The sequence below is a fragment of the Colias eurytheme genome, chromosome 1 (assembly GCF_061535395.1).
Source record: "Colias eurytheme isolate Ceu_HAF_F1 chromosome 1, ilColEury1 Martin Lab GWU primary, whole genome shotgun sequence".
Lineage (NCBI taxonomy): Eukaryota > Metazoa > Arthropoda > Insecta > Lepidoptera > Pieridae > Colias > Colias eurytheme.
The window spans coordinates 13,395,417-13,418,531 of record NC_142980.1 but is presented as its reverse complement, the minus strand read 5'-3'; the positions used below and the strand labels follow the sequence as shown (position 1 = coordinate 13,418,531).

The window sequence follows — 23,115 nt, the reverse complement described above, 5'->3', positions numbered from 1 at the left end:
ACGCAAGTTTATTAAGTCCTCCCCCGCATGACGCGAATTGGATATCTAGACGAGATTGAATTTAAAAATACAAAATAGCATTGATAACGCCTTTCACAACAACACATTGAACTCATATTTTAATCTTGCGTCTAAGTCATTCCACTTTAGATGTAATAAAAGGATCTATATAATACACCTACATATTATTATTTACAACTAGCAGTCCGCCCCGGCTTCGCCCGTGGTACATATTTACGTTTTCTCTACATAAAAACCATCCTCGTACTTCAAGGAATATAATAAAAAAAGAATTATCGAAATCGGTTCAGCCGTTCTCGAGTTATGCGCTTACCAACACATTTTGCGATTCATTTTTATATATAAGATTACGAAAACATTGTTAGAACTGAGAAGTATCAGAGTCATGATAATTTTTTGGTCACAATTTCGCGTTCGATGTATTTATAACAAACGAACATAGAGCTAGAGCGGGAGGAAGAGCATTCTTTCGTGATCTTGTGTAAACGAAAACTCGTATTCAGTGTTGTTCACTGAAAAATGTTCAGTATTAGAACATGGCATAATATAATCTTTTCGCTCGCACGATTTAAACGCATTAAGAACAACGAAAGTATGCTCTACGGCTGTTTACACTAAAATAATTTGACATAGTGGGGTTAGAATGAGCATTCGCTCGCTTGATGTAAATGCACCATTATTAAAAGACACCTTCTATTCCATTCCTAATATATTATGTAACCTAAGTCGTAACTCGTAAGGAACTACACAACAATACAACTACGTAGATTTCCCAGAAACAACGAAAACATTGCCAGAAGTAGCGTAACATGATCTCAATGATTCCTGCGCGAGGTGTGTGTCCTTGTGCGGAGGTTTCGCTATTTCGTGGAACAAATCGACACCTTTGCGCAGTTTTGATATCGCCTCTTGGGCTTTTTCTTCCTCCATCAGTTTTGCGCCTTCCTAGTAATAAATGATAAGAATTAATATGGTATGGAAAACTTTAAATTGACAAAAAATACACTAAATTTTTACAGAGTAAGTCCTGCCTTATTAATGGGTAAACCAGTTAAAGATAACCAAATATTTTTGTATTAAAAGGATTATAACTGTATTTAACAATCTATCAAATTATTTCATTTCTAAATACATTAGGTTAACAATGTTCAGGAGTATTTTCTGAACTACTTACTTGGTAAAGAGAAGAGCAATCGTCAATATTGTCTAAATAGATTTTAATTAACTTCGGGTCAATTGGCACCGAACATTTAGAGCATTTGTTTGGAAGACTCTTGGGATTCGCTGGAAATTTGCTAGTACAATCAATATTGGGACATCTGAAATACAAAGTACTTAATTTTAGGAATAGTTCAGATACTATGATTATAGAAGTACATCTAGTTATACTAATATTATAAAGCTGAAGAGTTTGTTTGTTTTAACGCGCTAATCTGGGCAACTACTGGTCCGATTTGAAAAATTCTTTCGGTGTTAGATAGCCCATTTATCGAGGAAGGCTATAGGCTATATTATATCATCACGCTAAGACCAACAGGGGCGGAGCAATGCGGGTGAAACCGCGGAGCACACAACGTTTCCAATAATGTACAAAATAAAAACAAAAGCTCAATTTTCCCTTAGCAAAAGATCTGTAGCCAAGTTTTATAAGACATAGCAAAATAATAATGGCAGGAAATTAGATTTCCGGCAGTTTCCAACAGGTATGTACAGAAAGTAGACAGCGCTTATTTCCTCTCGTATATTGTACTTTATCAGAAATGCGATGAATTAATCTAATTACTGCCTCCGGCTACTTCGAGCGGCACCGGAAACACTTTGTGTAACTATCTCCTAGGTTTCCATGTACTCCTGTATAGTATAGTGGTAAGTAGGACAATTGCAAAGATGGTCTAGGTTCGACGGATTAGAATAATAAAAAAAGTGTACAGGACAAAGATAGGATAGAATCACTTAATTGGAATTTCATTGCAATGGTAGTTTATTGATAGAATTCGGAGTGTGAAAATATTTTCTTTATTCACCTAATAAAAAGAAGATAATTGTTAGAATCCTCTAGAAAATAAAACATTTCATACTGAACCGATGTACCGAATTGACTGATCATACGTTCAGCACGGGCTATGATCGTTATTGCCTATTGGTCTATCTACAAATCTACAAGTTAGTATATAATTCTGACGTAATTTGCAATAACATTACATTTTACTTACCTCAAATAAGTTATACTGTTCAACTGTTTCAACATGGGCCAGTCCTCCTTACAAGCTACACATTGGCAACTAAACCAATATCTACAAGCCAAAGATCTGCGCCTCTCCTTAAGGTTCCGTACTAGGAAGTGAGGTCCGTAGTTTTCTGATACTGTCTCTCCTGGGTTCAAAGGTCTGGTTGCGCGGAGAACTATTTTCCTACCCTCGAAATATCTGTAAATGGAAAGGATTTTTTATTTATTTACATGAATAAAAAAAAAATATTAAGAAATCCTTTCTATTTTTTAAATTTTTCTAAGTTAGTTTTAGAGCGGTTTGTTTTAATATCATATTAACCTACTATTAAAATATTTCTAAGTATATTATATACTATTTATTTTCATATTTTATAAGTATTTTTAAGAAATTAAATTATTTGTGGGATATACCAAAATACTTGTTGAACAAATGTTTCAAAACCAATTAAAAATGTACTTATTAACCAATGTGAAACTTGAGCATAAATCTTTAAATATAGCAGCCATATATTATGTGCCATGTACTAGGTTATGACGTCATTGCATACACCTGTAAATTTATAACTGTCTTGTTCATATTGCTTCTTGTGGACCAAGCATGAATAGATTGACGTCATAAATCATGAAAGTAACTCCATTCAATAGATTTTACGTGGGATCAAATATCTTTGTTCCAGAGGTAAGATAATACTACACAATCACGTCATTGCTTACGCTTTGTGGACCAATCCAGCTTGAGTTATTTCCTACAATATTGCAGAGCAGGCACTAAAACATTTAGTAAATTATCCGTACTAGAGAAATGTTTAATCTACTCAGGCTTACCTAAATTAATCAGAGTAGATATTTTTTTACAATCATATTTAAATTTTCTCATCCTCACTGGTAAAACTTTAAAACAACGTTTAGTAAATTATCGGTAGTAGTAAAGAAAACCACTAAGTAAATTCACACAAGAATATAGCATAAGCATAGATATAGAAATATCCAAAGTTTGCTTAATGTTTTGTCAAGTATACCATTTTTGTAAATTCTAGAGGTAAATAAATATATAATTATAAGGCAATCTTACCTCGCCACAGCAGGATAGCACTCGTGGTTAAACAGGGCACCAGTGGGGTAGATCCCAACAGCGATATACACCGGCTTGGAGCCCGTGAACTGGTGCTCTCCTCGCACAGTTTCGTAAATCTCGTGAGCGTTGAATTGCAAGAGCTGTAGGTTGTGAAGTATCAACTCGCATATTGACAATTCCGCTAGAAAAATATATACGGTCGAATTCAGAACCTCCTGCTTTTTTTGAAGTTGGTTAATAAAATGGTCTGTATAAAAATAATTAAGATTGAGAGCGAATTGCGAAACTTCGGTCGTTTTGAGAATGTCGGTGTCACATGAGATGGAAATTTTTATAATCCATCTATTTATATAAGTAAAAATACATTTAAATTTTTATTACACTTTAATTTATTCATATCTCAAGTTTATGAGAAAATGTTAAAGCCAATGGAAATTATTATGTTTTTAAAAAGCCGTAAATTTTTTTATTTCCAATACAAAGCGTTGTGGAAAAACAATATCAATTACGACTCACCTCGGGTCGCAGCATCTTTATCCAATTTGCTGAAAAATCCTCCTTTCTTCAAGCATTCAGTGAGAAACATTGCCATTACTATTCTTTTCAGATAATCGGAACCTTTTCTCAATTGTGAATGGGTACATAAAGAGTATATTTGACCAGCCGTCATCTCTAACGTATCATTAATATTTGTTTTATCATCCACTTCACGTTTTGTCTCATCTATAATATTTTTGTCATCGAAACTCTTGAGGTACTTTTTCGATCTATTCAGTCTTTCTTTTCTACTTTTTATTCTTGATTTTTTAGTTCCTTCTATGTCATTTAAAATGGTTCCTTCGACGGATTTTGAGCCATTTTTAATGTAAGTGGAATGGATTTGTAAGCTAGTGTCTAGACCGGCTTGTGTTACCATTCGTAATGCTATGTGACTCAGTATTGACATACCAGATCCTAAAATAAATTATAAGCGTAAATAAAAAGACGTATGCCCAGATATTTTACAACATATTTAATACTAGCTTTCCGCCCGCGGCTTTGCCCGCGTTTTCAAAGAAAAACCCGTTCCCGTAGGATTTCCGGGATAAAACCTATCCTATGTCCTTTCTCGGGTATCAAAATATCTGTATACCAAATTTCATGCAAATTGGTTCAGTAGTTAAGGCGTGATTGAGTAACAGACAGACAGACAGAGTTACTTTCGCATTTATAATATTAGTATGGATTATTGGTTCTTACATGATAAAAGAAGAGTTTCTATGTCAGTCGTAAAAAACATCGTTAATTCTATATTTAATATATTATTCAAATGAATAATATTATACAAAATACATTTAAATTGGTCCTCAAATAGAAAAGCATAACTTTGATGAACGTGAAGAGAATTCTAGAGTTACAAGCCAATTTTCTCTGCACCATTAGAAAAATATTATGTAACTGCACTTATTTATTCTCACAAAGTGCACATCTTGAATAATAATTCAGATTTGACTTTGAATACTCTCTTGAAACATAAAATCTGCATAATATTCTGAGGTACTTCAGCAAATAAATGTGACAAATCTATCGTCCAGTTAAATTTGTATAAAGTTATAAATAGCTTTGCAAAAGAATTCTATTACACCATTATTTATTTTTATGCCTCGTAATTATTAGCATCTTTTGAACTCAACAAGGAACTACTTTTAGCATTATCTAGAAATATTATGGGATAATAAGCTTCGTAACAAAGCAGGAGCTGAACACCGCTGTTGATAATTTATTTACGTTTAAAATAAGGTTTAAAAATATTCCTTCAGAAATTTCTCAACATGATCTTTGTAAAATAATTACTTGGAATTTTTCGTAACATGTTCCGGAGTATTTTTCGGAGATTTATTTTTTATTGCTTCGTTATTTATCCTCTTTATTTATTATTTCAAAATGTTGGCGTGGATTATATTTACATTAAGATTTACATATTGTTATATAAACAAATCCCATTTTAAACTTAAAGATATTATTTTCATTAACTTATTGTTCGGAGTAAGTTTTTTTAGGGCGAAGAAATAATAACATGACAATGTAATCGTATAGATGTTAACAAATTGTACAAAAATATATTATCCATACTAATATTATAAATGCGAAAGTAACTCTGTCTGTCTGTCTGTCTGTTACTCAATCACGCCTAAACTACTGAACCAATTTGCATGAAATTTGGTATGGAGATATTTTGATACCCGAGAAAGGACATAGGCTACCTTTTATTGCGATATATGTACCACGGGCGAAGCCGGGGCGGACCTCTAGTATTGTTATATTTTTGTGGATGAATAGTTGTCAATATAGCTGTCACTGTCACCTGTCAGAACATGCTTAGCTGTCGAATACTATAAATTGCCGCTTTCCTTTGACTCGGCGCGCAATCGTACGGATCGTGCCTAGGGGCTCGGACGTTGTTTATACGACGTTTGACCCAACTACCTTCACTTTGCTAATAGTCGTTGACTTGCTGCGATTTGTTAATCAATTAGGTAGCTGTGTAGAATCGCAGTACATTCTAATTACATTCAAACTAATATTTAAACCGGCCTCGCTTGTAATTTCTATTATATATTAGTGAGGGTGCTACTGTGCCGTCGTAAACATTATCTCTGCCTAAAAACTAATTTAAATATACTAAAACAGAGTATTATGGTAAATAACCGATAGTGTTTGTGAATTTATTGAGTGACTACTGTGATATATTGAAGACTTAAAGAAATGGACACGGAAAAATACATTTCACTGTAAAATATAATAGCGAAGACCTACCATTAGTGTTACTGTTTTTGTGGACTTATTCAACAATCTTAATGGTTTGAACTAAAACCGAATGCCGTTTTATTGTGCACGGAAGTGATTCTAAATAATTTAAACGAAGATCAATTACATATAAGAGTAAAATATATCAACATAACCTTAAAGTTTTAACATTTATTGTGATTCGACGTATCTATGATTCAATATCCTAGCGACACACAGCGCCATCTAGTAGAAAGAAGCTGAGGAACTTATCTGTTTGCAATCGATACGTATACGTATTTTTATTTTATCAACATGGAAGAGGTTTTAAATGCACTTAAATTTATACAAAAGGAATTGGATAACCAGAAAATTATTATCCAGGAAAGTGGAAAAAATATTACCGAACAAGTTACACAGAATATTAATACTATGTTAGAAGAAAAATTTTGTCTTTGGGAAGAAAAGCATAATAAACTTAAAGAAGTCGTGGAAAATCAGGAAAAAAGAATCTATTTCTTAGAAAAACAATCAAGACAGAGAAATTTAATTTTTTTCGGTATTGAGGAAACAGAAAACTCGTACGAAAGCCTGGAAAAGAACATTATCAAGTGGATAGATCAGTTCTTCTCTATAAAACTAAATTATTTTGATATTCAAGAAGCGAGGAGAGTAGGAAAGAAAGGCGACAGACCACGCCCAATTGTAATTACTTTTTCTACTTTAGGAATAAAAATAAAAATTCTTAAGAAAAAACTGATGTTAAAAGATACTCCCTACTACGTTCAAGCGGACTATCCGAAATATATACTAGAAAAGAGAAAAGGATTAAAAGAACAATTGAAAATAGAGAAAGAAAAGGGTAACACAGCTACAATCAAATACGACAAATTAATTATTACCGAAAGCATGCACAAAAGAAAACATTCTTTATCACCTGAAAATAGCACAATCCCAAAAATTGAGAAAACTACTCAAGCCAATAAAAAGAATAAACAACAACAGCTCAAATCGACGGCCAAAAGATCAAATAGCATATCAGAAGGAGTGATAAAACCCGGCATGTTAAACTTTTTAGTAAATACAAATACAGTTAAAACAAATAACACTCAGAACGTAAATAACAAGAATATATAACAACTAAGCCCCTCCTCCAACATAGATCACAGCACAACAAGAACCAGATACCAAGAACATCTTCCAACCCGGCTGGTCACCGTGGAAGATAATGACCACAACCCTCCAAATGAATACACACAACAGCTATCATAACGCAATCTCATTTGAGAATTTTTTTTTGGGAGAGGCCTTTACCCAATACGGGGTTTCTACAGCCAATCCTTAAAAAAAACATTTAAAGAAATAAGAAAATAAATGATAATTCATAAACTTAAAATAAAGTAAAAATTTAATAAAGCTAAAAATACTGTTAACTAACGAACAAAATATTATATGTACTACAACCAACTTACTTTTAATGTAAATTGATCAACTAAGTGTAACTATAACGTAGATATAAAAATATGTAGTCTTAAATGATTGTAACTGGTTTGTAGAAAATAAATGGGCTTTTTTATTTTTTATTTTATTTTATTTTATATTATATTAATGATATTTACAACATCTGTGATAATGTACAATGCTTTGAATAATTTGTAGAACATGAAAATACACATTACACTATAGACTGGGATTTACGTGTCTACGTCGCAACGAACATATCACAGTACCTACTCATTATTTTCCCCCAACCCAACCCTAAAGTTTTGTCAAAATATACAAGAAAACATCAACATTTCTAACAAAAAAAAATCCTCTTACCTATAAACAGGTCGAGGAACTGACACTCATGCGTATGGTAAGTGGCCACGGCGGTGTCTCGACATTCCACGCTACAGAATGTGATCCCAGAACATTTGGGACACCAGATTGGTGCGGAGGTTTCACTGTTTTCTAACCTATAAATGTACAAAAACATAGAAAATCATCGCATTATAAACAACTTATATTTTGTCAAAAGCCTTAGTCAAAAACAGTTTCAGGATGCTTCAAGTGCTGAACAAAAATCATCTTTTTTCTAACTCCATGTAAGTAAATGACTCAAATATTTATTTTTAAGTATCGAGTACTAACTGTGTAGGTACTATTGCATAATTATTCTTAATTTTAGAAAAAAAAATAAAAAGATTTTTTTAACTTTTTCTTAACTACAAACATAATGGTTACCGTTTGAAACAATGTAAGCAATGGGTTCCATAATAATCCGACATCAAGCAGGCGGCGTAAGGGCTGTCCACGAGAAGCACATCGCCGGTTTTTATCTGATCTTTAGCCACTACAAAACGTCCCTGCAATGGGAGATATAGTCCGAGAGGTGGTTGGGAATTTGGTGGAAGTTGTTATTTTCAATTTATTGTATTTATTTTTCAAAATACATATTGTAATGATATCGTGTATAAAGATGTCTAAGAAATTTTTATCATAACTGAAACGAGTGAAAATATACTGGAAATTCAATTGTAAAAAAATACATTGATATGTATTTGAAAAAAGGTACATAGCTTTGCAATATTCAAAAAATGATGTACCTGCATAATGTTTTTAATAATGATTACCCGGAGAATATTTAAAGTCATGTGTAACACTGCAAAATAGATATAAAGTCTACGATTTGTAGAGTTTAAATACTTAAAAATTTATATTTATATTTTCCCATACCACCTTAATTACGTTTATGAGTTATTTCTAATTTCTCGCAATATTTTCCCCCACCCCCTATACTATAGATATTGTATATTCAATGTGTATTGTGTTATTTCCTACCTTCTCTTCCTCTTCGGTTATTTTCACGAGATTAGATAAGGCGGGTATATTGAGCTTTCCACCAGCTGTCAGCGGTACACCTGTGATAATTATTTATCTATACTTCTATAATAATATTAAAAAGCTGAAGAGTTTGTTTGTTTGTTTGAACGCGCTAATCTCAGGAACTACTGGTCCGATTTGAAAAATTCTTTCGGAGTTAGATAGCCCATATTTTATCAAGGAAGGCTATAATATAGGCTAAGTACGTATATATCATCACGCTAAGACCAAAAGGAGTGGAGCACTGCGGGTAAAACCGCAGGGCACAGCGAGTAATAAATCTAGGTAATATTGTAATATTATACAAGAATTTTTAGATAATTTTGTAGTGAAAACAGACTTATTTATGATAATAATATATCAAATAAACTAAAAATATTTAAATACTAGCGGTCCGCCCCGGCTTCGCCCGTGGTACATATTTACGTTTTCTCTACATAAAAACCATCCTCGTACTTCAAGGAATATAATAAAAAAAGAATTATCGAAATCGGTTCAGCCGTTCTCGAGTTATGCGCTTACCAACACATTTTGCGATTCATTTTTATATATAAGATTATGAACGTTATTTATTATTAATACTAGCAGCAAATATTTTAGATTATTGACGCTTCTAAGGCGTAAATACTTTAAAAATATTCCTTCATTCGATATAACGTTAAAGAAAAAATTCTGTTTGCAATTTTATAAGCAATGTAATTTCCTTTTTATCAATTTGTGTTCGAAATTCATTTTCAAGTTAGCGAATATTAATATTATTTTAGAATAGCAATATATAAAAAGTAAAGTTGTATTCATCAATTTCAATACTAAGCTTTTAACGTGGAAAAGGTCAGGCTCTAATCCATCATATTTGATCAAACATAGGCTCCGTACCTCTACACTTATTTGGTTTTTATCATCCAAACTCGATAACAGAAACTAGAGATTTTTTTGGTTGTATAAAAAGTATCTTTCTAATTTATGGTGGAAGTTAACTTTTCTATTAATATTTTTAAAGATTTCACTTTTAAAAGCTTATATCATTTCAAATCTGATATTTTTCAATTATACAATTCGCGACAAATTAAATGTACCCATTCAAATACTAGACAGATTTTCAATAATACATTGTCTTTTGGTTTCTTATTCGACATTAAAAAATTTAAGGATTTTCATTATCTACACATTTATTTCAGGCTTTCTAATTTACATTTAATTCATAGTAATTAATGAACGAACATTCTTATTGACGTCAACTAGTCGACAAATAGTAGGGTGATATCGTAAAAATGCCCTTTTCTACGGACAAACGGTACTAAGGGCTTAAAATACGAGCTAAATATAAGCACGGTTGGGACGAAATAACAATATTTTTGACCTTTTAACAAAACGTTTCATTTAGGAATGCTATGGATAGTTATGCATGTAGACATTTTCTAGTGGAACTCGAGTGTTGTTTATTTGAATACTTATTTATATATTTGTACTTCTTTTTTAAGCTATTGCATAGCTTCTATCGCGGGCCTTGAGCGCGGGGACCGAATCTAGAAATTCCGTAACGAAAAAACCTCACGCTCCCCACTCCGACGGGCACGGAGGTGTGGCTTGAAGGCATAGCATGCAATAGCTTTACCGCGGCAGTCCCCGAGTGACACACGTCTTTTTTTGAATACTAGCTTTGTCTAAAACAAAATAAATTACATATTAAAACATTTCTCGAAGATACTATCTATTAAAAGAAAGCCACATCAAAATCCATTGCGTAGTTTAATAGATTAATAGATTGGGGCGGACAGACAACAACAGCGACTTTGTTTTATACTATGTAGTGATTTCTTTGTAGAATATTACTTTTAATAGCATCTTCGATAAAATTATTTGCCCAAAAAGTTTTTGGATTGGAGCCTTAATTTTTAATTCATAAAATTCGCGTAATTCGTACAAGAAAATATAGGGATAAGAAATTAATTTCCGCTTTGGTAAAAAGATTCCCTAAACAAGGATAATAATCGTTAAATTTCATCGCAAGATACGAGTATCTATGGTGTGATGTTCGAATCAACTTCTTTTGGAAATAATTCGACTATTTAAGGTAAAAATAAGCAAGTTATTGATAAGAACTGCCAAAATGGTATCTTTTATTCGTTCCTTTGATTAATTAATATTTCAAAATCTTTAAAATTTTTGTTTAGTTTTTACTTTAGTTTTGAAAGAATAGAGATAATTCGAACACAAGTCGGGATTCGAACCCGTGCCTTTCTGCCTTTCTGAATCGGATCCTGCCTCGATTTTTTCCTATTCTTAAAAAAATATCTAATTTTTACCTGTTTTATTCAATGTTGGGTTAGGTTTCACAGTATAATCTAGCGATGCTATGTCTTCTTGTAATTCTTTCTGAGCAGCTTCATCCTTTCCCAATAATCTACCAGCTAGCTCGTAGGACACTTTTGCTCTAGTAGGTTCTTTGGCTCCTGGAAATAAATTGTATGAAATTATTGGATTGGAAAAGGCTTGAACATTTGTACATGTGAGGTAATTTTGTCCTTGTCTTGCTTTTTTATGAGTTTGTTTTAGAATTTGTGAAGAAAGCTCAGGGAAAAATTTTACAGAAAAAAGATTTTTTAAGAAATCGGAGGAATACATCAGATCTATGCTCATGGCTCATGGCCATTCTTCATGGCTCTCAAAAAGCCACGGAATTTTATAAACCGGGGAAAAAAAAAGGATATGAAGTCAATTAAATCTATAACTTTATGAAAAAAAATCGTTCCTTTACGGAAAGTATCCGAAAATCACAGTTTCACAAAATTCTACACAAAAATTATAACAACAATTTTTTTTTCAAAATTGAATACATTACCCAATATTACCCGAAAATGAATTAAAGCTAAGGGTATGTTGACCCAAATTTACCCGTTTCGATAATATAAGGTTCCATCGAGTTAAAGTTTAATGGGTCAAGGCCCTCAACTTGTAATGACATCAAATGATTGACTTTTTTATATTTCGTTTTTAATTTAAGTTCTTTTCTGAAGAAACTTTTGATAGGCCTAACTGGTAATCGTTTGATATATCTCCAAGTTTTTACGAAGGGGGTTGTTAACAATTCGGTTTGATTTTGAATATATCGATTTGGTTACGTTTTTAATATGCCTTCACATGTTATTACTGACGAAGTGAAATGTGAAAATAGAAAAATGTGAAAACTAAATTAATTATTTAAATATTTGGAAACCGTTAGTTACGAACTTAAAGCGACATACATAGTAATACCCAAATTAATTAGCTTAGTATTAATTATAATATAATGAATACTTACCTTTATAACAGTGTCCCATACGCCAATAATACTGGGCTCGCATTTTAGCTGGCAGCCGTTCCTTCAACGCTAGCTTCAAGTCTTCAAGAGCTGAATATGGCTTGTTCATCTTCAGCAACACTTCCGATCTCACCCATAGCGCTAAAGCGAGAGAGACACCACCGTCTATTACTTCATCTACTCCTGAAAAATGTATAGTATTATTGAATAACAGATAATAATATGCTCGAAACGCTCGAAACGGCAAGGAAAACATCATGAGAAATCTTAGATATTATTACAAGGAGCCCTGAGCAACCCTAACAAATCATATTATGATTCCCAGACAGTTTATTTGATTTTTTAACTTGAAGACGTATTCTGTGCTTAAAGCTCAAATAAAAAAGTTGACTTACTAGGAAAACCGTGTAAACCGATATGAAAAAATTGAATTTGCTATAATAATCCAAAATATCTGTAGATCGTTATACCCGGAATACAGTAATACCGCTTGTAGCAAAACCGCAATGTTCTGTTTTTATTTTAAATTTCACATCTTCCACTGACGTGTATACAAAAACGTTTCATTATTCAGCAAATTGTACTGACTCTACTTCACACTTCTAACAAAATATACCGATACAACAGTATCAGCACAATTGATATAAGAATACCCTTATACGATTCTCGTAAACACGCTTGCCTGTGTGCGTGAGCCATTTCGAACGTTTTGTATGAAGTTTCCCTACTGGTTATATCTGTATATTGTGCTCATATTGTGCTTCTAATGTAAAGTGAAGCATGCACTTGTTTTTTCCTCTCTGTTTAATTCGATTTTAATTAAAGCGCGCCTCGCATCTTGTAGGTAAGTTGATTTACGTCGGAGCGCCATAGGAATTTCTCGTCGTAGTGTCTTTTAGTAAATATTTTTTTGTCGAGACTTTAGTCATACAGAGATGCGCGTGTAAAGCTGTTTTATTTGTCACTCTGCTTTTGCTTTTCGTTTCAATTGTAGTCAAAGGACACATGATACAGCGCTTTCATATTGAAATTGAAAAGTTGCGTTCGCTTTACAAAAAGTAGTTTTGTAAATATTGAAGTGTGTTTAATCTTTATCGTTGCATATTGTCCAAGTATGTTCTTAGAAATTGTTTTAGCGTTGTTAGCGTATAATAATAGATACACTTTAGTTACAAGGCGATATTTTATTCTTAGTTCAATCTTTTCAAATCTTATGAAATGTATCAATCAGAATTCTATTTTGGCAACGTGACCTAATAAGACGATTGTACGATATTATAGAGCATCAATATTTATCATTTTTATCCGAACTAATTCAGGGCGGATTGTCCTAAATATGGCTAATTTATTCTGTTATTCAAGCTTATTTCCGTTGATTGAGTCTTTGTTGTTATGTTTTATGAATATTGTTTTGAAATATATTTCAAAGCGAATCATTCTTAGAAAAGATGTAAATGTTATCAATAGCAAAGGTTTCTGCGGAAAAATGTAAACTTTACAATATGCACAAAATGACGAAGTGGAAACCTTTTCGTTATATTGGTTTATTGAATTCGGAAACGGTTCCGTGTAGCAGTTGAATTAAATTATATTGAAATTGAACAGTTTTGATAAATTTTACATTCATTTCAGTTGCTATGGCAAATTGTATAATTTCGCCGTTTACAAACGGCGTTATCATTTTACAAACGCTCGGCATATGCCGAGGATTTATTTTTTCCAAACGTCCACAAGAAGTCGGTCGTAAACCGATTTCTGTGTAGTTAAAAAAAAACACGAACTTATCCTAATCCCCCTTATCCAACCAAACATTTTGTTTACGGATTCTCCACATATTACAAAATGCCTTGCTATTGTAAAATGACGACGCTGTTGGTAAACGGCGAAATAATACAATTTTACTCTCTCTTCAAAAGTATCTAAATACATATTTTGCACTTACCAGTCATAGGCGCCCGCAGCACAGCCTGGCTAGCCATGCCGAACGCCTTACTCAAGTCCCCAGCTTCGATCGCGGCTTGAGCAGCGAGGCGCCTCTCGTGAGACACCCGCGCGTCTTTACCACGGTGCAGCGGCTGGATACGGGAGAATACTTCGCAGATTGTACTCATTATCTGTTGGATTTCATAGATTTTAAGGTATATTATAGAAGAAAAGAATAGACTAAAATAAAATTATTAAGTTCACCCAAAGATCCCCAAATTACCAACACCACATAAAAATATAACAAAAAACATCATACTATCTTTAAATTCATCAAGTGATAATTAGATAAGCTAGGAACAAAATATACGAGTGTGTTGAAATGAGATGGATGTAACGATATGTATTTCTTTTTCGACTTGGGTGGGTCGTAATTTTAACTAATTCTATATTATTATTATAATCAATTAATAAAGAATAACGCCTTTAATTCTATGCATTTATTAATTCAAATGTGAAATATGTATATGTTTATTGAAGGTGCTAGCTTGAGAAAGAAAGAAAGAAAAAAAAATGGATTATTTGTTGTGCATCTAAAGTTTTCGTTCTCAATACATGACACCTTTTTATAAAATCGTCGAAATACGTGATAAAATATACCAGTATGAAAACTCTATTCAAATCTGACCGAGTTATTCCAATGGGATATTTGTATAGCCAGCGAGTTCCAGAGCAAATAGCCATTCTGTGTACAATTTTATATTTCCATTCCGTTTTTGATTTGCACCGGACCTATGTTCTATTTTGGAATTCCCTCTATCTATACCTACTTGTATGCTATTTTTACGACGAAACAGTCACAATTACTTACCTAGAAGTATCTATAAGTTGTCGTGTCAATCGCGTCAGTTGGAACTTGGTATCTCTATCCAGCACATACTACTACCACAATCTTAATAATATATATCTATAAATCTCGTGTCACAATGTTTGTCCTCAATGGACTCCTAAACCACTTAACCGATTATAATAAAATTCGCACACCATGTGCAGTTCAATCCAACTTGAGAGATAGGATAGGTTTTATCCCGGAAATCCCACGGGAAAGGGAGCTATGCGGGGTTTTCTCTGAAAACGCGGGCGAAGCCGCGGGCGGAAAGCTAGTATGCACATAAATTTTAGCATCAAGATTTATCAAGATGTTTTATGAATTAAATTCTGGATTAAACTATTTTTTCCAGAGTTAAAGCTATGATGAAGATTGAATAAAGATAACTCCTCTCTTTTATAGATCTTCAATATTTAACTTGGGAAAGTTAAAGCCTCATTGTAAATGTGGATTTGAGCGTAAAATTGAATTTTTATTGAACTGGCGTTTATCGTCTAGTTTTAATTAAGTAGCAGGCATTTTACAAAAAATTAAAATATAAAATCTCTTTAATTTCAGTTAAAGCCCACAAGGTCAAGAGAGGGTTGATATTTTTATAATGACAATCCTTTGTAGTCCGGGATACATCGCCCATTTTTGCAAGTGATTACTATCAAGCTAATTTTTCGTGAGTAGCTTTATTTTGATGAGATGCCCAATAATTTCATGTACGAAACTCTCGATTGTGGTAGCTTACAGAGGTAACAAGGATAAAAATTTTTGATTTGACGGTTCTCAAATATTTATTACGCAATTTGTAGGACAATATGTCTGTTGAATTATATAAGTATTAAATAAGTGAAATTAAAAAAATCAGCTGGTTAGTAATCATTTATGATGACTTCGTTATCGATACACATTGGAAAGGGGGACTCTTTGATCAAACCATAGATTTTGTAGGACAAATATTTTTTCGAATAATTTAGATAATTATCTTGAGATTGAACAAAAAAAAACATTCAGTTAGTAATTAATATTTGAGAACCATCAAATCAAAATATTTTATCCTTGTTTCCTCTGGTAGCTACCACAATCGAGAGTTTCGTACATGAAATTATTGGGCATCTCATCAAAATAAAGCTACTCACGAAAAATTAGCTTGATAGTAATCACTTGCAAAAATGGGCGATGTATCCCGGACTATTGAACTAGGTAAACAGAATTTCTTAATGGTTTAAGATCCCACCGCAAGATTAGTGCGTTCATAGTTTTTTTGATGAAACCAAAATTTTATGTATATTTATAATTAGGATTTGAATAAGATGATGAATATTAATTAAAATTGCTTGCGGCCATATTTTGACTGGCAACCTAGTCGATATATTCTCCTAATTATAAATACATAAAATTTTGGTTTCATCAAAAAAATTATGAACGCAATAATCTTGCGATGGGATCTAGTGCAAGATAAGTAGTAATAGAAATTACACGCGAGACTGGGTTACATATTACATAGTTTGAAATGTGATTAGAATGTACTGCAATTCTACACAGCTACTTAATTGATTAACAAATCGCAGCAAGTCAACGACTATTAGCAAAGTGAAGGTAGTTGGGTCAAACGTCGTATAAACAACGTCCGAGCCCCTAGGCACGATCCGTACGATTGGGCGCCGACACAGCGCGCCGAGTCAAAGGAAAGCGGCAATTTATAGTATTCGACAGCTAAGCATGTTCTGACAGGTGACAGTGACAGCTATATTGACAACTATTCATCCACAAAAATATTAAATCAAAAGTTACGTCTAACACGGCCATACTGACAAACGTACGTCCTCGTACGCCCTTTCTCGTATTACAATACAACGGTAGTTCATCTCGGGATTTCAAAAACACACTGCCTCGGCCACACTGACCATACTTTTCTACGCACTCGTTAGTAAAACAGCGACTAGACAATACCTCAACGCTCAAATCCGACTAGCGAGTGAACTCACTACGGACATACAGACGGTGACTTGACGGTATATCTACGCTCGTACGACTATCCACAAAAATATTAAATCAAAAGTTACGTCTAACAGTAGATAATTATGTCGAATTATATTTTTATCCAAGATTATCCATTAAAACCCTTGGGAAATTTAACGTATGGTAGAATAATATCTGAGCGGTTACTACGTCCTTATTATTGAGGATTATGCTGTTACTAAGGAAATATCACTTTCTTGTTAAAGTCTATCATGGAAATTCGGTATAAATCCATTATACTTTCTTAAGTAAAATACGAAGTCACTTATTCAAATATCAATAACAAGACACGAAAGAATAGTATCTGTTGTCTTAACATTATTTTTAAGCTATTGCATAGCTTCTATCGCGGGCCTTGAGCGCGGGGACCGAATCCAGAAATTCCGTAACGAAAAAACCTCACGCTCCCCACTCCGACGGGCACGGAGGTGTGGCTTGAAGGCATAGCATGCTTAATAGCTTTACCGCGGCAGTCCCCGAGTGCCACACGTCTTTTTTTTTCGGACACTTAGGTATATGATCCGCCTTCTTTTCCTGCCCTACTTATACTTTTTATTAGTCTTCACTCAATATATATATTGGCTGAAACTTGTACCTAGAATCCTACCTAGTCCCGTAAATCAGATGAAAATACATTAAAATATTTAAAAACGCAAAACACTAGATTTTTCTTCTCTTGAATCCCAGGCTTGAGTCGGAATCCCAGTAATGATACCTAGACCGTAATGAAAACACGCCACATCCGTACTGCGAACAACAAACTGGCTGTACCAGAAAACAATAAAATAAAAAATAATGAGCACTTGTTATAGCGAACTTTCTCAGCTGTAAAATGTAAAATCCAAGACTTGCACAAAATAATGAACATGCATATTGCTAACCGCATAAATCCTTGCTTATTGATAACGCTGACGCTCTCTAGAATATCGTAAACACATTTAATTAATGAGCTTGTTATGGTGATTTTCAGTTGAGAAAATAGATTTGCTTTTGTTCTGTGAATTTCATATAGTAATATATATATAATATAATAGTATAGCTAACGCGTGAAGAATTCAATAACACCGAGTCTAGACGAAACTTTTATAAGGACTTCTTAAAAGAGAAATACGCTTCAGTGAGCGCGCAGTAATACTTAAATACCTACGTTGCATTGAAAATATTGAAATTTGTTGTTTATTTAATGGACTATCGTGATATTATACCCGGTGGGCGTCCTGTCTTACAATAGCCCTGTATTTCTTATACCGGTTTCTGTATTGATAATTGATTTGTTTTAAATGGTTTGAGAAAGCTTATGTAATGGGCCCTCTTCACATTGGGCAGCGTTGGGCAAGTGGAGGCAATCACGATAGTGTAGAGGGCCTAAATGTCTGTGATCGGCCTTCATTGTAGATTTTTCATAATCTCTGTAATGGCGGCAAATCGACGATCATATTTTGTTGGGCCAACGCTGCCCATTGTGAAGAGGGCCCATCAGATATATGAACATAATTAAAGCAGCATTAAGGTATGGTTTGAGTTGTTCTTAACGTCAAATAGTAATTCAGAAAGTGGCAGTCTTGTATTTATCTCCAAGGCAGAGGAGGGTAAAGGTAGACAGACGGTTATGAAGAACTGTACAAAGAAATTTGCATTATGACATTTTCCGCAAACTCTCTTTTAGTTACAAGATTGTTTACTTTATCCCAGACTATTTAGTAAACACTGCGTTTTTCAATCCTGTTACTTCCTTTGAATTTAACTTTTTTCTCATTAACTGTAGAAAATAATTAACTATTGGGATACTGTCCTATCTTTTGAGTGCACCAATCAATTTTAGCCATTAAAGCTAAAACTTAACACAATATATATAACCTAACTAGCTGTGCTCTGCGGTTTTACCAGCAATGCTCCGGTCTTAGCGTGATGATATAATATAGCCTAATCTAACACCGAAAGAATTTTTCAAATCAGACCAGTAGTTCTTGAGATTAGCGCGTTCAAACAAACAAACAAACTCTTCAGCCTTATAATATTAGTACAGATATAAACTAGAATCAAAATAAACGTTTTCCTAGACAAATGGAGCACTTTCTTTGTCTTGTATTGGCAGGGATAAGCATTTCGAGGCCACTTTGCACGTGGAGGTTTATCTTCGCGGAAATATTGCATTCTAAAGCATTCCTTTGCAGCATTCGCAATGTACTCAATAAATACGAAGCAGTTATTTAATTTTTAGACAATTGTTTATTATGATATATCTAAGATATTAACATCATTATTTAAAATGTGGAAAGATTGGTAACCTTTGTAAATGTATTGGTAGGTAATCGTTACGTTCGACAAATTACGATTTATTTTGCTTGCCGCTAAGCTTGTGAATTGTTTATCTATAGGTGTTATTTATAAACCTGACATTTCAATTAAGTCATAATATTAGTGAATAAGTTGATTATTAGGTATTTCTTGTATATAGAAGAAGCCACTTCAAGGAAACCTAACCATCAATCTAAGCAAACTTGAATACCGCTTCATTTTCCATAACCGCAGCAACTTTCTCCCCATCTGCGACTTTTTCGAATGTCTCCAGCCATTCGTTTGATTCAGCTATTGAAACTATTTCCTCTGCGAAGTTCTTGAAGAAACCCTTCTTGTTAGAGCAGAGCGTGACGTCACTACACGCCTCTGCGTATGTGGGGTCAACGTGTTCGTATATTCTGGACATCTGGAAGTAGTACTTACTTTATATAGAGTTTGGATAAAATGCGAGGGTATAGTACAGGTTCAGAAATGTATTATAGCTAGATATTTTGTTCGGTAATCTATAGAATAACATCAAGTTGGATAGGCAACAATTTGAATAAAAACCTACACATGTTTTTGAAAAGATTAAATTATAGGTACCTGAAATGTAGTACGCGCTTACACAGAAAATATCAACAGAAACTCAAATGGAGTTATTGTTATATAAACAAACTAAATTTAAAATTCATTCCCGTACTCTTTATGTGATTTCAATTATTTAATAAAGAAAAACATCATAAAAACTGTTCAAATAACCAACAGGATAAACAAACATTGCTATGATCTTTTACCTGTCTATAAAAACTGGTATATTTTATTCCAGTGAGCTTGTTAGGAACGGAATGGAATACATATCGCAGTTCACAATCCTCTTAGTGCATGGAAATGTACTAGATAGGTCACCTTATAACGAGGTTTCAGCTTACAAATAGCGACGTATATCGTTTTAATATTTCAAGAGAATATCTCTGATATATTTATGTGCATCTGTTGCAAGGATCTGTTGTGAATTTGCTGGATTTTAGCTTTTAGTTTGAATTTTAAAAATCGTTTGAATTTGGTAATATCTTGACCGATTTTGATCTTGACTGAAGGCACAGATAATAAAGTATTGGAATAGGTTTTCATACAGCATAAATTACAACACCAGCTTGTACCTAAAAGTAGTGCTGCAAATGATCCCTCAAAGGATTTTCAGTCTCATCAGACTATTCTAGTAATTAAATAAGGAGAGCACATAAATATACAGACATAAACTTCAATAAAACCCACTACATAATATTGTACAATAATTTACGCGAAAGTCCCGTTGAGAATACAGTATAATTTAATTATCAATATCAGTGAGTATGACTAATTTGCGCTCAAAAGTTTACAGCCTCAGAGCATCCTGTACAATGTTAGATAGTAAATCGTTTAGTTAAATTTAGCGGAACTCTGAGTGCAGTAAATGTCAGGAGGCAACATGCATTGGTAATAGTTCATTGGCATGCCGATAGCAAAATGCATTCTATACGCATTGAATAGAGTGCTTTTTAGTGAGTGACGATTTCAGACTGTCAACTGTTAACTTTTTAAATGTTTGTACATGAATGCTAATATACAACGCGACAAACATGAGCGTGAGGAGAATAAATTACAACTCGCAGTTTTCTGTATAAAGGACTGTTTTTGTGTATGATATTATATGTGAATGTAAATTTGAATTATGAACTCTATATTTTGATGTTGAAATTCTCATAATGATGTTGCGGTGAAAATTCCTTATTTTTAGATAGAGGGGACAGCTGTGTATGATTTAAATTTGAGCTCTTTATAAAGTAGATTTGTATGATAACTATTTTAACCAAATTACTTCAAAATCACACTACCTAATAAAGACAAACAAAAGTGAGCTCATAAATATGATTATAATACCTAGATTAGAAAATACAGAGAAATCTCCGCTATACATTGTTCACAGATAGTAAATTATCCACTTTGTTTTCTAGTCTATCGAATAAATAAATAGCAAGTTTTTATCGGCATTCTACTTTATTTTATGGACTTGCAAACGATCTACCTATATTTTCTTTAATTAAAGCAAACTTCAAGCGCCATTTATCCGTACACATCGTGGAAAAGCGAAGCGATATATAAAACACAGCCACTAATCTTTGTAGTATCCATATGTTTATTGAATAGTAAAACGTTTTTAACGAATTATATTTATATTCGTCTCTAAACCATCAACCATCACATCAAAACGAAAATCAAACCATTGCATAAATCGCCACTTTTAAAACACAGGTACAGACAATACCGAGAAAAACAGGTTCGCAGATGAAAAATCGATTTTCTATAAACATTTTATCGATGCAAAACAATGGATAATTAAAAAATAATAAACATTTATTACCTTTGAAGTAGTCGTGCGGCCGGCCCGAGTCGCATTGGACTACCGTTCCTAAATTAGATTGCCTGCCAAATACTGGAGATCTATTTCTATTGTATAGACTAGGAAATTAGTAGCGACATCTCTTGTTAAATACGAACAAATCGATACGGCACGAAATTTAATATAGAACGTAGTTTTAAGAACATTTTTGTGGAGGTTCTTAATTTTGTTAAGTTCATTAGACTAAAAAGAGATGAAAAAAGAAATGTTTTTTGTAGATATTTTTTAATTGGTTCTCACATCAATCTTCTAATGCACGTAAAATTTGTATCTCTCTTATAGACATGTATAATAATAAATGTTTCAATTGTGTATGTTTACGTACCTATTTTAATTTATTAATTATTGTAGAAATAAAATACAAAAATACAATAAATTAGAAATAACTATGTCTGTTATATCAATCAATTACTAAAATTAATAGTAACCATATCAAGTACTTATGTATTTAAGACTAATATAAAATAAAAGTAAAAAGCGATACACCCAACAAAATTAAAGCTCCTTTTAAAATTGTTATAGCAATGTCGCGTAAATGTTTTTCTTAACTTAAACAGCGTCTTAAATAAGTTTTACGGCGAAAAAGGTATTATATTCTTGCTGAAATTTGTATTTAATGTTACGAAAATATTAATTAACTTAGATAGGAAAACTTGAAAATTATATTTAAATAGTCTTGTGTGATGTTTTTAAAGTGGTAATTTTTTTATAGATCCAGCTGGAAATACACTTCCTGAAGAGGTTAGTAATACAGTACCACCTCTTTAAGTCACCGAGTCCCTCCAAGCCATTTTGGTACATATTTTCACTCTATAACTCGAATAATTAAATTTCACCTCTATATCTCGAACATAGTAACGTTTTATTTTACAACATTTATAACTTGATCATTTGGAATTTATTACCTCTATTGTTCAAACAAAAATAAGTTACCGATTTTAACAACTTGCCGACAATGTAAGTACACTATTGTTTCTTTGAAAAAATTTTAGGAGTATACGATAATAAATTTATGACTCACGTAAACACGTGTTTGCATTATCTGATGACTAAATTATCGATTCAGTAGCTCAGAAAACCGAAGATGACATAGAAGACGTGCATACATGCGCTCCATGGGTTTCCATCAAAGAGGCGCAAACCGCATTGAAAACCTTACGTTATTTTATAGAGCAAACCAGTAAACTCTGAAGAAGAATTTTCTGCTCTTTATAGATTAGACTCTATATAGAGAACAACCAAATTATCTAAAGCAAAACAAAAATACCGACTTTTTTAATGCCATATTTTTTATTTTAAAATGATTATAAAA

The 23,115-nt window shown here is 32.9% G+C and overlaps 2 protein-coding genes across 2 annotated transcripts; one reads left to right on the top strand and one right to left on the bottom strand.

The window, feature by feature from the left end:
- Nucleotides 1–522: 522 nt before the first annotated feature.
- Smyd4-2 (SET and MYND domain containing, class 4, member 2) lies at nt 523–21,792 on the bottom strand. The gene is made up of 13 exons (XM_090105438.1): nt 21,765–21,792; nt 19,590–19,787; nt 14,201–14,372; nt 12,259–12,441; nt 11,264–11,410; nt 8,916–8,995; nt 8,319–8,440; nt 7,914–8,050; nt 3,843–4,280; nt 3,324–3,507; nt 2,235–2,447; nt 1,196–1,340; nt 523–966 (listed from the first exon to the last, which is right to left on the bottom strand). The coding sequence occupies exons 2-13, from the start codon at nt 19,785–19,787 to the stop codon at nt 781–783; spliced, it is 2,205 nt and encodes a 734-aa protein (XP_089961564.1). The 5' UTR covers nt 21,765–21,792; the 3' UTR covers nt 523–780.
- On the top strand, nt 5,922–7,465 carry LOC149911336 (uncharacterized). Its single transcript, XM_090105450.1, has one exon. It carries the CDS (start codon nt 6,408–6,410, stop codon nt 7,227–7,229), a length of 822 nt encoding a protein of 273 aa, XP_089961576.1. The 5' UTR covers nt 5,922–6,407; the 3' UTR covers nt 7,230–7,465.
- Nucleotides 21,793–23,115: the final 1,323 nt, after the last annotated feature.